At 47.7% G+C, this 15559-nt stretch overlaps 1 protein-coding gene across 2 annotated transcripts in view; it reads left to right on the plus strand.

Annotated features, from left to right (window-relative positions):
• Positions 1 to 255: 255 nt before the first annotated feature.
• MYZAP (myocardial zonula adherens protein) overlaps positions 256 to 15559 on the plus strand; it is a 118787-nt gene continuing 103483 nt past the window's right edge. Inside the window, exons 1-2 of one of the 2 annotated variants that reach the window (XM_046654635.1) lie at positions 256 to 451; positions 11642 to 11728. In XM_046654635.1, coding sequence (XP_046510591.1) covers positions 377 to 451; positions 11642 to 11728 — 162 coding nt within the window. In that variant the 5' untranslated portion in view covers positions 256 to 376. The remainder of the gene's footprint in view (positions 452 to 11641; positions 11729 to 15559) is intronic. The other variant, XM_046654634.1, reaches the window with a different exon arrangement.

Below are 15559 nucleotides of genomic sequence, written 5' to 3' on the forward strand. Positions count from 1 at the left end.
TTGACACCGCAGGCAGCAGAGAGAGCCAGGGCGTCCAAGGGGTCTAGGGCTCCTTCCTGCCCCGAGACCGACCCTGGGAGGGTGCTCCGCCCTGGGGAGACGACGGCGCTCAGCTTTGGCGGGATCCGCTGCTCCGGGGAAAAATGCGGCCTGACGAGTCTAGCCAGAGAGCTCGCGCCCCGCCCCCAGCCCCGCCCCCCGGCCCCGCCCCCGGCCCCGTCCCTCCGCCCTCATCCCTGCCCCGCCCCCTCCGCGCCCGCCGCGCCGCAGCCGGAGAAGCTACTGCGCCGCGACGCCCCCGCGCAGGGCGGGCCTGCGCGCTTATTCCGCCCGGGAGCAGCGCCGCGCCGAGCCCGCTGCCGGCCGCCCCTGCGGGATGCTGCGCTCCACGTCCACCGTCACCCTGCTCTCGGGCGGCGGCGCCAGGGCGCCCGGGGCGCCCAGCAGGAGGGTGAGTAGCTGGGGGTGGGAGCCGCCGCCGTCCCGCTTCCCGGTCCCAGCCGCCTGGTTGTAGGGGTCTGGGGATGGGGACGCGCGGGAGCCGGTCTCTGGCTCCGACGCCCCGCTCTGGACTCAACTTTCTGTTCCTGTCCCAGTTCCAGCTGTGACCCTTCTCTTTGATGCCCCAGGGGCGCCCCACCGGCTCCACGGTTTAGGGGACTTTCTGGAATTCCCAGAGATTTCCTGTCCTTCCTGCCTCCTCTGTCAAGCCAAGTTCTTTAGTGGCAACAGTTGAAAAAGCAACAGAGACATTTCTGCAATGGCCCTACCTTGAGACTCAAATATAATGAATGTCTTTAACATCCAAACTTTCCTTCATCCAACCATTAACAGAAAGGGTCACTTGTGGCCACCGGTGATAGAATAACACTGATTCTGGAGTGGACTTAGCCAAGAAAGGCTTCACCTTACAAACCAGAGATCAGCAGCTGGCCACCCAGGAGCTCAGTTGTGTGGGACTTGGGTTTATGCAAACCACTTTCTTCTTTCTAATTTAAATATTAGCGGGGTGGGGGGGTAGAGGGGGCAGGGATAGCTCTGGCAACCCTGGGTACCATCTCCAGGGAGGTTGCCCTTTGGAAGTGCTCTTTCTCTGCGATCTCAGTGGCATCTTTTCTCACCTCTCCGGATACTCTGTGGAAGAAATACTAGGCACATACAGGTTGCATCTTCCCCATTCCATGTCTCTTCCAAGATCATCGCCTCAGAGTACACTGCCAGGGCCTTGGTTTGTGGCTTTTTAGTTCATCCATTCATCATGATATTCAGTACTTATCATTTGGTGCCTCTTTTCTGTTGTTGAGACTTCTCTGGTCACATTTCCCCAAGGTTTAGCTAAGCCGGTGGGTAAGTCCAAGCCAAGACCCCCTCTGGTACTCCTGTTTTCTCGTCTTGTAGACATGCTTATTTGCTTTTACATACTTCAACCAAGTGACTAGCAGTCACCTTACCTGCTGTCTTTCTTTAGCTCTAGAAGAAAAGCATTGTGTTACTCTTGGGTATGGGCCAAGTGATAGGTTCTAGGGAGGCGGGTGTGCAGTTGTGTGTGTGCATATGTGTACACCAGACACTTAGGGTTGACAGAACTCTGTCCAATTATTTGCTTCATAAAGCAAGGTCCTCATTAGGTCCAAGAGGATTTCCAACCACAGTCCCAACCTTACTCCAAGATGGGTATTGGCCTTTTTTTTTTCCTATGGAAATCCTTCTCAATTGGAACACAATTGCAATTGTGAAAAGCTTGCCCTGAGCCTGGATAGCCTCATGCATGGGACCAGATTGCATGAAATTCTCTAAGTCCTCCTCCCAAGGTGGGGACTGGTTGGGGCAGCTAGAGTGATATTGTGGTGGATGCAAATGTGGCTAGTATACTAGATAACCTTTCTGAAGGTTTTTTCCCTCAAATGTTTACTTTCAAGTATTTCTTTAGTTATAAGTGCTTTGGTGTCTGGCACAATTGAGAAGACTTTGCGTTTGAATAAGGCAACTGGAATACTTGGGACTGGAGGGGTCAGGGCCCTGAATCAGACCTTGTAGGGCTGTCCTGAACACATGAGGATTGTTCTAGAAAGAAGATACTTAAAAGTTCTAGGGTTCCCTTTATGATTTCCAACTCTGCTCATGATTTGCAAATGTCCCAGGTGCTGTCTGTTTGTGTATGTGTGTGGGGGGGGGGCATGGTGGCAAGCTGTGATCCTTTGGTTAATTGATTTATTAAACAACATTTATAGATCTTCTGTGTGATGCAAGGCTAGGCGTTGGGGCCTGCTCTACCTGTGGCGGTAGACATTGTCACAGACTACCATTATACAAAGTGATGGTTGTTAGAGTGGGGTAGAGTGTTGACAAAGTTGAGAGGAAGCTGAAAGGAAAGATTCTTCCTGAAGCATCTAAGGAAGCCCTCCCTCTGCAGGAGACATTTGAGTTTAGTCTTGCAGGATGAGTAGAAATTTGTAGGGTGACTGACATTACTGGGCTACTGAAAGGAGGAAATATCATTCATCTGAATGGCAGTCTTGGCATATACTTTATAACAATGGCACATTGGACCTGCTTTAGGGCAAAATGCTTATTTTTTGGAAAAACAAGAACAGTATGTCTTGAAAATAAAATTGTAGACCAAACGAGTAATCATGAAAAGTGTTCCTGAAGTTGAGAGTTTTCCAGTAAACTCTGTGTCGTTCTTTCTTTCCTCTCTGACGGTGGACAAGTAATGGTCTTGAACAATGACACGTTAGCCATTAAAATACCATTTCTGTTTCATCCAAAAGCTTACCAAATTAGGGGCTGCAGGGAAACTAGGACCTGTTGATCCAGACATTCAAGCTGAGCAGAAATGGTGGTGACAGCTGACACTGAGCAGGGAGTTCTCTGAGTCAGCTGCCCAGCGTGGTGTGGCCAGACCAGACTGTCACCGTTTATCCTTTCTTTAATGGCTGCCACCTACAATTTGTACTTGCTTCTTATCTGAAATCATCTTTCAAGGGAAAAAAAAACAATAGGTCAGAGAGTAATTTCTGTCAGCTGATAAAAGCTCTGAGAACCGTTTATGGATGTCAGCCAGCAGGGGTTGTGAAATTAAAAAAAAAAATATCTTCAAACCAGTTGTGCACTAAAAATAGTTTTATCTATGGCAACAGCAGGAGGATAAATTGGCTGGAGAATAACCATAGCTGGAATGATGACCTTGGAGAATGGGGGGAAACATTTAAAAAAATATTGACATGGCTTCATGATTTTGAAAGGAATTTTATAAATGGATGAATCCCACAGAACGAGGCTTTGAAATGAAAGGTCAGTTGTGTAGCCAGGTGTGTGCTTTAGGGGGAAGGCACGTGTTGTTTTGTGCAGCTAAATATTTTTGGTTCGGCTGTTCAGCTAGGGTGCTGTGAGATGATAGACCTGTCAAGGGTTTCCTCCAGCACCACGCTCTATTGATAATAAGAGACTGTTGCCTGGTGTTGCTGGAATCATGGCCCCTCAGTGACATATAAAAAACAAAACCCAACCCAACAAGACCACAAGGATAGGGCTATCTCCTAGCCTGCTCTTGCCAATATTTCTTTTTATTTGGCAAAGGCTTCCTCTGTTAAAAGCCTGAATGGGCCTGTCAGTCATTACTCCCTACCTAATGTACCACTCTCCTGGGTCCCATTTCAGTCTGATTGGCTCAAAATAAAGAATTCTTCTTAGCTGCCCAGTGAATGGGTCGGATAGGTGTTTACCTCGCTTCCTTTTCATTTTCACAGAAACATCTTTGTGCATAACTTCTGTATGGTCCTATGGGCTCTGAGGAAGGGACACAGGGCTTTGTGGGACTTCACCCTCTGCTGGAAGGAAGCTGGCTGCAGCGTCCACCTGGGACGGGTGGGCGGGGGCCCACTGCACCCAGGAAACAGGTTGGCTCCTCACCAGGGCCCTCCTGAGCCAGCTCCTGACAGGCCGGGTTGTGAGGTTTGGAACCCTGACATCCTCAGGGCTTAGCCAAAAAGCCTCTGCCACTAAAATGTGGCAGTTGTAGACTCAAAAAAGAGTCCCAACCTCTGTGCTTTGGTTCACCATCTTGCTGTGTCCGACGTGGGATGAACAGACCTGAGTCTTGGGGACTCTTAAGGAAACTTGATTTCCTCAAGATAGCAATCCCGTGGTTGTTCTTAGAGGGTGAGGAGTGGGGTTCTGGCCCATTCCTTGCCTCCAGGGCCCTGAGGAAGGGCTGCATGAGTGGGCTCTGTCACTGTTTATCTAGACCCAAACAAGAAACCCAGAGGCTGGTGTTGCCACTGAGCTTCTGGTCACTTGGGAAACCCTTTCAAGTCAGTCACCCTCAAAAACTGTCTCATCGAGTTCAGGGAGCTGTGGACCCAGGGCTAACTAGAGACCACGTTAAAATGTTTCCATGTAAAATACTTTCAGCGATCAGCTGCGTTATGGTCTCAGCGCTTCCTGCGGTGATCTCTCTCAACCTAAAACAGTCCAGTGTTCTCCACCATGCAGAAGACTAACACACTGGTATTTGCCTCTTTCCCTCTTTAGAGGAACGCTATTTCCTAAGTGTCAGTCACACAAGAGTCACTGCCGGCTCTTCTTTGTTCTTTAAGTGATTGTTCCTGAGCGATCTTTCTAGAATGCAAAATCCAGTCATCTGACTCTGCCTGAAGAGCCCCCGAGAACTGCCAGGAGAAAGCACCAACTCCTTAGTTTATTATCCAGGCCCTTCGGATCTGCCCTTTGCCTCCGCTGTTCCTCTCTCCACGTATTCTCTTTCCAGATAGTCCAAATTACTTGCCATTCCCCAAGCTTTCCATGCTGTTCCTCGCCTCCTTGCCTTTTTTCATACTCTCCTCTGATGAGGGGTCAGCTCCTCCAGGAAGCCTGCCCTGAACCCTCCTCTTCCATGTTTCCCTGGAGGCCTGTGCAGCCTGTCATTGCTTGCGTCACCCGTGATGAACACTTGAGGAGAGGGTTTAGGGACCCTCCCTCCCCAAGCCTGGTGTAATAGGTGCTTAAAAGGGAGTGCCACCATGGTCCTAAGGGAGCCACACTTAACATTGACTTGGCAAGTGGGGAAACAGGAAGAGACTTGGGATAAAGCCAGCGCATTCCCTCTACCCACCTGGGCAGGAAGCAGGTGACAAATGGATGGGAGTACTGGCCCACGTGAGGAGTTTGACAGTTCCGGGAAGGCCTCCAAATATTCCAGTTACCTCATCCTGTTGCACAGTTGGAGTTTCATTCCTTTGGTTAGGTCAGTGGTTCTCAACCCCGGTTACACATGGAATCACCGAGAAGCTGAAAATATTTCTGCCCAGGCCCCACCCAGACCATTTGAATGAGGACCTTTGGAAGGAGAGAATAATGTCAGTATTGCTTAGGAAGCTCCCCAGGTGATGCTGATGTGCAGCCAAGGAGCAGAACGACTTTTTAAAGTGTGGCTTTCCCCTTACAGCTTTCTTGGAAATGCAGCCACTCCTGGATCAGTGTTCTGGAAGGTGCCTTTGGCCTTGTGGAAGGGCAAGGTGGTGGAGGGGCACGGTGGGGGAGTCATAACACTCCAGGTCACACTGGTATCTTGGTGTGCATTCATTTCCCTGAGTGTTCTCGCTGGATCTTGGCGTTCCCAGGCACACTATGTGCCTGGTACAGAGGTGAGCCAGTGAGAGCAGGAAGGAAAGGTCGCCGTCCACCTGTTTATGAATTTCGTCTGGAGTCGGCCCTGCCACAGGAGAGGGGGGCTCTGAAATGCTTTATACCACCTGGAAAAAATGGCCAAGTATGTAGATCAGGGGTCAGCAAGCTACTGTCCTGGGCCAGATTCAGCCCTCTTGGCTTTTGTAAGCCTCTGAGCTGAGAATGGTTTTCACAGTGGCCTGCAAAACCTAAATGTTTACTATTTGGCCCTTTACAGAAAAAGCTTGCCCCACCCTGATATAGATAATCAGGCCTGCAAGTTCAGGGCCACGGCAGAACTAAGAGGCCTCTTCCAGATGGGGTCTGCCCTGTTCCACACAGCCTGCCCTGCGGATCCCGGAGATTTTATGCTTGTGCTGAGCACAGGGAGTATGGAGTCTGTCCTCCTGGCCACACTCACAGAAGCCACACCTTCTGTCATTAGGTGGAGCTGGGCAGGGACCCACAGTCACAAAGTGGACAAGGCCCGAGAGAAATGTAAATGCACTTGGCTAATTTCCTTAGGGAAATCCATCTTTGTAAACTGGTTAGCAAGCCCCTTGTCACCTCCCAGGGTCATCTTCTCCACCCCTTTTTATTTGAAATGGATAGTTTTCCCTTGGGTGGGCCTGGATCCCGGAAACTGAGAGCATGATGGTACTTGGATCCCCAAAGTCCCCGCTAGATGGAGACCCAGCCCATTGCCTCCCCAGAGGGAGTCAGAAACAAGGCCAGGAGGACCCACTTGGCTCCCAGGTGCCCTGAGTTGCAGACAAGGGCTTGGTTGTGTGTTTTCTTGTGGAGGAGGCTTGAACGCTATCTGCCCCTCCCTTGCTATCTCTCCCAGGGGGGTTGGAAGAAAGTGGAAGACTCTCTGGAGAGTTTCAGGTATATTCTTCCTTACAGTGTTTTCCGTTCAACCTAAAAAGAAACCCTACTGACATTTACTGAGCAAGCGCCTATTATGTGTAGATACTATGCTAAGCCCTGAAATGGCTACGAAAGCAACTGAAGTACAAATCTTGTTTGATCTCTCTCCGTTTTTTCCCTTCCGTCTGTGTGGTAGTGCATGGAACACAATAGGAGGTGCTCAATAACTGCTATGGAACCACTGAACTCAGATTTGAGTTAGTCCCTTCCTCCAAGGAGTTGAGTGGCTCCCCATTGTCTTCCACCAGGCCCCCTGCTTCTCCATCAGGCATTTGTAGATTGTTAGAGTTTGACCCCGCCTACTTGTCCATTTTCCTCTCCTGCTCTAGCTTAGGTTGCAGGCCCACTTACATTCTCGGAACACGCCAACATCTGTGCCTTTGGCCAGCGTGGAATGAGTGCCTTGCATGGTGGGCATCTGTTGTTATTCTGATGATGGATTCTCTGGACCTCAATGACCTGAAAAGTCCTTTCTGTTCTTCTATACCCAGCTCAAATGTCACCTCTAGGAGCCTTCCCATATGTTCCCACCTCCAGTTAAGATTATTGTTCTCTTTCCTACATTCCCATGGTAAGAAAGTACAGTTACTGAAAGTACAGTTACAGAGTACTTAAAATGTGCCAGAAACTGTTCTAATACCTTTGTACGTATTAGCTAATTTAGTCCTTGGCACAATCCAAAGAGAGTGGTTCTGCAGTGTTGTTAGCTCTGTTTTACAACCAAGGTAACTGAAGCACTGAAGATTACGTACCTTTCCAAAGATTTCATAGCTAGTGGGTGTCAGAACCAATATTGGAATCCAGAAGGTGCAGTTCCACTTTGCCTTAACCACCAAGCTGCCATGCCTACTAGGACCTTGTATTACTTACACTCGGGGATTGCCTTGTTTGGGTGTGTTTCTGGATTATGGTTCCTGGGGGCATGCTGTTTCTTTTTCATCTTGGGACCCTCATAGCCCGTAAAAGTATTTTACGAGTAGTGGATGCTCAGTAACTGAGTGGTGAAATACGCTGAGTCCATCTTCCTGCTTTTCATCCAATGGAAGGGACCCAGGCTTCCAGGGACGGCTGGTCCAATTGCAGTGGTGCTCTGGATAAATAAGATGCAGTTCTCCCCATTGTTTAGAACCCAAGCCAGCTGAGCCAGCTGCTGTCGGAACCCCTAGGAATAAAGTTGCCTGCCTGCCTCTCAGGTACAAGCCAGCCTGGGGCAGCTCTGGGTATTGTGTATCTGAGTTTCAGGAAACCATGGAGATCAGCATCATAAAATGCTGATAGAGATAAGCCACGCTGCCTCCATCTTACTCAGTGGGAGATTCCTGAAAGCGAATGGATAAAGGGAAGTCAACAGTACTTGGTCAACCTAGTGGCTGCGTTCATGGGTTACATAGTGCTTCTGTTAAGGAATTCAGAGTACCTTCTAGACTTGTGGGGTGTTCTCTTTGCTGTTCCTGAACCAGTCCTGTGGGGCTGGGAGGGACTGATATCTCTATCTTTCTGATACATTCTCTCTCAGTCATTGTTATTGCTGTTATTACTATTATTATTATTTTAATTTAAAAATTTACCCATCCTTGGAACTGTTGCAAATGCAGAAATCCCACTGTCTAGAGCTCAGCACCACCACCAGTTGGTTGTGTTTCCTTAAAGACATTTTTTCTCTAAATCAACATGAATTATCAGAGTGTATTTAAAGAGCAAAAATGAAGTTATTCTTAACATTTTTTTCCTGCAACTTTCTCCTTTTCACGTGACAGTACATTTGACCATCTTATTAGGAAGGCATGTGATCCTGTTCTAAGCTGGTTTAAACTGCATCTGTCTGGTCAGTCCATCTCTGGGTCAGCACTGATGGAAGAATGCTAGCACCACGGGTCATCCATGCCTTACTGTTTCCGATGAAGCACCTGCAATGACAAGAGGCAGCACTGACCCAGGGACCTGGGCATAGCCTCAAGCACCTGCTGCAACTGCCAGATGTCTTGAAAGGCAGATGTTCTATTTTACAGGTTCATTTTACTTTGTCCTTATCCATCACCAGCTAAAACTGATGGTTTAGGGAAATGCATTCTGTTTATCCAGTGGCTTTGCATACCTAGGGTACACATGGGTCAGAGAGAGCTGCAGGAAGGATCTTGAGGAATATCAGAGTTCTGGATGGGCAGAACTACCCAGATTGATAGCAGATAGAGACTTGTCTCAAGCAGGGGAAGGGGACATCTCACTCTTGGGGGATTGGACCCATGGGATCCCTTCTGGGCCTCGTCTCCTCTTCAGTCTTTTAGTTTATTCTGAAAATTATTGCCATTGGGGATTATCCCTGTAGGGCAATCAACCTACAAGAAGATATCTCTTACCATGCTAATGCCCACTAGATCCTGTGGCCAAATTGTTATTATCATGGAAAGCAGAGGTGTGAGGCCAAGGAGGCCTATTTCATTTTGTAGCCTGTAGGATGATGATAATATCTAGATAATTCTCAAAATATCTAACACTGATAGTGGCTTACTGTGTGCCACATGTCTTCCTTTTATTTGCATTTTACCCTTGAGATTTGGAGAGATTAAATAGCTTGCCTGTACTCAACATAACTAGTAGGTGTTGGAACCTGTGTGTGTGCATGTGTGCACCTGTGCAAGTATGTGCATGTGTGTTCCTCATGGGTATGTACACACACGTGTGTGTGTATGATTTGTGGTGCCGGAGAAAAGCATCTCCTTTTCTCTGCAAAATTATGCTGTGGGTTAGATCCGGGCTATCAGAGAGGAGTATTGAGCATCACAGACTTGGATTGTCTACCTGGTGTGGGTCACACTTTGATGTTTGTGCAAATGCCAGCTGGTTTCAGCCAGTCCAGGTGACATGAAGTCAGAGGGTTGCCTTTCTCTGGAGGGACTTGGATTCCCATCAGTGTTGTCATCTGTCAGCTAAGACAGCTACCCGGTGGAATGGCTTGGTTTCTCTTTGGCCAACATGACTGATGGTGAGCTTTGAAGGTTTGGTGCAAAGTTGGCCAGATCAGAGGCAGTGATAGCCCTGGGAGTCAAGACACATCTGACCCAGGGGTCACTGGGGGATGAAGCTTGCCCGGAGGAGAGTGAGGATGGAGATGGGTCTTGAAACCAAATCATGTGGCTGGAGGCACTGGGGTTGTTCAGTGCAGAAGAAAGGAGGTCCAGGGGACAGGAGGCCTGTCTAGAGTAAAGGGAATTTTGCTGTAGTCCCTGAGGACAACCTGGGTCCGTTAGGTAGGAGTTCTGAGGAAGAACTTGTAAGTTTGTTACCAGGAAGTTAGAGGTGCCGAGTAATAAAGTGGGGTGCCTCAGAGGGGGGTGATGGTGTATGTGGAGATGCTAACGTGTGTCCCAAATGGCTCTCTGATTTGTGCATGGAAAATGGTACCCTCAGGCTGGGTGCCCACCTGCCAGATACATTGTTATGGATGAGGGTTCCTTCCTAGGCTGACAGGTTGGACTCAAAAGGTCTTTTGCAATCTCATCCAACCCTGGACTTCCAGGCTGCAGGGTAGTTTTGCTCAGAGGCTGCCCGGTGGACCGGTGCAGATCTATGAGCCTGCAAACCAAGTTGGAGGGTGTATTATTTTGCTAGGGCTGCTGTGAAAAGTACCACAAGCCAGATGACTTAAACAGAGAAAATTTATTGTCTCACAGTTCTGGAGCCAGACATCCAAAATCAAGGTGTCGGCAGGGTTGGCTCCTTCTGAGGGCTGTGAGGGAAGGATCTGTTCCAGGCCCCTCTCCGTGGCACGCTCACGTGGCGTTCTTCCAGTAGGCATGTCTGTCTCCAAATTTCCCCTTTTTGTAAGGACACCAGTCATTTTTGGATTAGGAGCTGCCCTAATGGCCTAACTTGATTACTTCTGTAGAGACCCTGTATCCAAATAAGGTCATATTCTGAAGTACTAGGGGTTAGGACTTCAACAGATAAATTTTAGGGGACACACTTCAACCCATAACAGGGGCAAGCAGCACTCCTGTGAGTTGAGCCCTCGTGACTGTGGGCTGGGTATCCTGGGTGCTGCTGAGGCCCTCTTTGGCTTTTTTTAATTTATGACAGGATCACTTCTCCCTGGGAGATGTCACAGCAGAATCAGGCTGTGACAACAGGGTGAAAGAGACATCATGTGGCATTAGGTACATTCTCGCTGTTGTGTAACCATCAGCACCATCCATCTCCAGAATGTTTTCATCCTCTCCAACTGAAACTCCATGCCCATTAAGCAGGAACTCTCCATTCCTTGGTCTCCTCATCCCCTAGCAGTCACCATTCTACTCTGTCTGTATGAATTTATTTAATTACTCCAGGCACCTCGTATAAGTGGAATCATACAGTATCTATCTTTTGATGACTGGCTTATTTCACTTAGCATAATGTCCTCAATGTTCATCCATGTTGTAGCATGTGTCAGAATTTCCTTACTTTTTAGGGCTGTATAATATTCTATTCTATGTATATAACACATTTTATTTATTCATTTTATTTTATATACTTATTTAATTAATTTAATTTAATTTTATTTATTCATCCATTGATGGACATTTGGATTGCTTCCACCTTTTGGCTATTGTGAAAAATGCTGCTGTGAACATGGTTTATAGACTTTTTAAAAAAACTTTGTGATTAAACATATAGGTATCTATTATAGAAAAATTTAATATATGGTCAAGTGGAAAGTACCTGCACACCCCAGTCACCACTGTGTGTGTTTTGGCCTCTATCCCTCACTGTATTTTGACCTGTGCATGTGAAATAAGATCATTCTATACTGTTATAGAACCTGAGCCATTGAAAAAGGTTTGAACTCTGAAATTATTCAGTTGCGTCATCGTTTTGAGCAGCCTGGTGGTGAGTGCCTATGATGGGCCAGGCAAAGGCTGCTCTTACCCTCAGAGTCCCTGTGTGAGTGGGACCATCACCCCCATTGCTAACCAGGAGAAACAGGGTCTGAGAATCCCCAGGTCACCTGGCTCTTTCTGCCCCCAACATGGGTTCATAACTGGCCTCTCATCTTCTTCTCTCCTAGGCAAATGTCTGCAGACTACGGCTGACTGTCCCTCCCGAGAATCCAGTTTCTGAGCAAAGTGAAAAGAAGATTGAAAGAAAAGAGCAAGTAAGCTATTTCTGAGGCTGAGCTCTGACTAGTTCTAATCTTTGTACACTCTCGTTTTAACCCCTCTCCCCCACCGACCTCTCTCCAGGCTGTTCGCAGAGCCTGCCTGTCAGCATCCGCGTTGATGAAAGGCCCTCTCGACCTTGCCACCCCATCTCCCACCTTCCCAGAAGTCAGACTTCTCTGTGCGGCTGGCTCTCCCGGCCTCATGCCCCACCTCTTGTTTCTTGGTGAACACCGGCTTTGTGTTGCCTCAAAGCTATAGGGACACTGGCCTTAGTGACAGATACTGTGGCAAGGAACGTGTTTTTCCTGAAAGAGCCCAGTCCAGTCGAGTCAAAGGGCCCATTGTGAGCTGCCGGTGGGCCCTGAGCCTGCAGTGGAGAGGCTGCCTGGAGAGGAAAGCCAGCAGGCAGCTCTGGGGAGCACTGGCTGGAGGCAGGAGGAGTTCAGGAATTGTGCCACCTGCTGTGCTAAGTGCTGAGCCATGGACATAAGTTGACCTTGTCCTTGCCTTAGAGGAACTTGCAGTTTTTCAGATGAGACAGACATATAAATAAACAACGATGAGGTGGTAGTTCAAGTTGTCAGGATCCAGAGTGTAAGAATGGATCTGGGAACATGGACAGGAGTAACTGCTTGGGAGTGACATTGAAAGAGGCTTAAAGAATACATAGGAGGGCCTGCTCACCTTGAGGCCTGTGGTCCTGGGCAAGCCATTTTTCTCATTCACAATTATGGAGCTCCTACTGTATTCTAGGCACTGTACTAGCCACTGTGAGAATAGCTGCGAACAAAGCTGTAAATAAAAAAATGCCTGTCATTCACGGAACTTATATCCTAGTGGGAGTAAAATGAAGCACAGAGTGGGTAGCCCTGTGGCCGAGCAGTTAAGTTCACTCACTCTGCTTCGGTGGCCCAGGGTTTCGCTGGTTCGGATCCTGACACGGACCTCAGGCCACAGAACTAGAACATAGCAGAACTAGAAGGACCTACAACTAGAATATACAACTATGTACTGGGGGGCTTTAGGGAGAAGAAGAAAGAAAAAAAAGATTGGCAAAAGATATTAGCTCAGGGCCAATCTTAAAAAAATAAAAGTGAAGCACATAGTTTCACAGGGTCTCAGGAAGAGTTTGAATGGAGACAAAAACATTGAGAGAAGGAGATAGGAGTGCCAGGGGGTAGGTAGTACTTATTCTTGTGTGTATATTTTATATAAGTATAAAATAAAACAATAAAATGATGTGAGATAATATGTAAATTTCATAAATGGAATCATGACACAATGACTTATTGAAATACAGGCCTTGCCTTGGAGTTAGCCAATAGTGTGGTCATCCATGAAAAAGGCAGCTTGTCATTGACTGGTGAATGGTTGGTAATGTCCCTAAATTTATTGTGGGTCTTTGTCTCTCTTTCCCATCACTTATGCCCTTCTCCCCACTTTCTACCAAGGACAGATGGCTCTCTGTGCTCATGCAGGTGATGAATGACAGGGAAAGGAGGAAGGGAGGAAGGAAAATGAAGTTATGACTAAGCAAGGTGAGAGAATGTAAACTTGCTTCTCTGCTAAAACGAGGGTGAGTCCCACCCAAAGGACCCAGAAAAATGGCTGGTTCCAGGTTGGAGCAGGGAAAGTACAGGGTGAGCCTGGGACATCTCGTGCTAGAAAGCAAAGATGAATGGGGTCCTATCAGAGGACCCAGAAGCCTATCTGAAAGGGCTCTCACTGGCCAAAGTGGGACAATTTGAGCATCAAAAAGAATAATGACAATAATGAGTTATGACATGTTGAATAATAAAAAGAGACTTGTGAGTATATAATAATAATCAGGGAGAGAGAGAAGGAGAGAAAATAAAAAAGGGAAAGCTCTTCTTTATGGAACATCAGCTGATAAATTTAGAAAATCTCTATTTTGTTACCCCCGGGTTGGCTCATCACTGGATGCAAAAACTAGTTGGTGAAAGATTATTGTGGAAGAGTGTATTCACGAGGTCTCAAAGGATCACCTCACAGATTGCTTACTGATTCTAAAGGGACAGTGGCACAATCTGGCTGTCAATAGTTTAACCAAGTGATCCAGTTTAGCGTCACTGGTAGTGGGACAACCTGATATTATGTGACTTCTGAGGTGATGTGATTAAGAGGTACACAATATTATCCATGTAACATTCATGGTAAACTTGTTTAACTAAATCTAGTAATAAGGAAACAGAAAAACCCAAAATGTGGGACATTCTCCAAAACAATTGGCCAGAACTCCTCAATAAATTCAATGTTATTTAAAAAAAACAGAGATGAGAATCTGTTGGTGATAAAGGACATCAAATGAGTGAACCTTGATTAGATCTTGGATCAAAAATCTGTAAAAGATACATGGGGATAATTGTACAATTTTGGATATGAACCATGTATTAGATATTATTGAATAAATGTTACTTTTCTTACTTGTGATAATGGTACTTTGGTTATGTAGTTGAGCTATTTTTTCAGTTTCTCTGTAGCTTTGAACATCCTCCAAAGAAGGAGTTTGGGAGTAAAAGCTCATAATCAAACAAAGGGAGCGGGATGGTCAGCCTTCAGCCGCTGGACCCCCTATTGCTAACCAGGATTGAGTGGGGCCCTGTGTTGCTGGGGAGGTGTCCCCTTCTGCCCTCACTGCTCCCTGCCCTGTCTGTCCGTTTTGGAGCTGATCGACTGGTCAGAGAAATGGGCCTGGGCTGTGTCCAGGGGCACGTGGGCGGCTTAGCACACGGGGAAGCAGAAGGAGTACTTTTTTTCTTTGCAGGAAGATTAGCCCTGAGCTAAGATCCGCTGCCAATCCTCCTCTTTTTGCTGAGGAAGATTGGCCCTCAGCTAACATCTGTGCCCATCTTCCTCTACTTTATATGTGGGACACCTGCCACAGCATGGCTTGATAAGTGATGCGTAGGTCTGTGCCTGGGATCTGAACTGGCAGACCCTGGGCCACCAAAGCAGAGTGTGCAAACTTAACCCCTGTGCCACTGGGCCGGCCCCCAGAAGGAGTACTTTTTGAAGAGGGGCTCCAAACTGGACTGAGTGACAGGACAGGGGCCATGGTGGCTGTCCCCGTATGCAGGATAGAGGAAGTCGGGGATTGGGTCTTTTGGAGTTTGACCCATGCATCGTGCCTGGGAGATGTTTGTGAGGGTTTCTGGTGCTGACATTGGTGCTGTGAGGCGCTGAGGGGTGTGTCACCACTAAAGAAGAATCAAGTATTCCCAAAGAAAGAGGCACATGTGTTCTGTGTCAAGCAGGAGTTGGTAACTAAGTTGTGTACCAGTTTGCCTATTTGTCTTGAACAGTGCTTTTCAAACTTTTTAAAGCAATAGAACCCTCTTTTTTTTTTTTTTTAAATCAAAATGTCATCCTGAACCCTCATATAATCCAGGCAAAAGTGGCACTGGTGGCCAAAGGTCCTCCTGTTCTTCCTGGCATCCTCCTGTGGGTGCCTGAGAACTCCAGGGCTGTGAGGAGCACAGGGCAGAAACGTGGGGCCACAGTATGCGCAGTGATGCTCCTCACACTGGGTGGACCAGGTGTGCAGCCTGAGTGCCATCTGTGATGTGTTGGTGACTCATTGCAGAAGAATTAGCCTAGAGAGGAGGAGGGGGGAGGGGTGTTTCCCTAGGACTGAAGTCCTTGGGTGGTGGCTGCACTTGAAGGTGATGGTGGTAACTAAGGCTGTTCTGGGTGATTTTGTCACCATATCTTGGCTGTGTTCCTGGGCCTGAGTCACTGGGAGCCAGAGGCCAGGCTAGGGCCACTTCCTCTGATGTACCTTCAGTGTGGCTGCCCCTCCCTGA

The sequence above is a fragment of the Equus quagga genome, chromosome 2 (genome assembly GCF_021613505.1).
Source record: "Equus quagga isolate Etosha38 chromosome 2, UCLA_HA_Equagga_1.0, whole genome shotgun sequence".
Taxonomy (NCBI): Eukaryota; Metazoa; Chordata; class Mammalia; order Perissodactyla; family Equidae; genus Equus; species Equus quagga.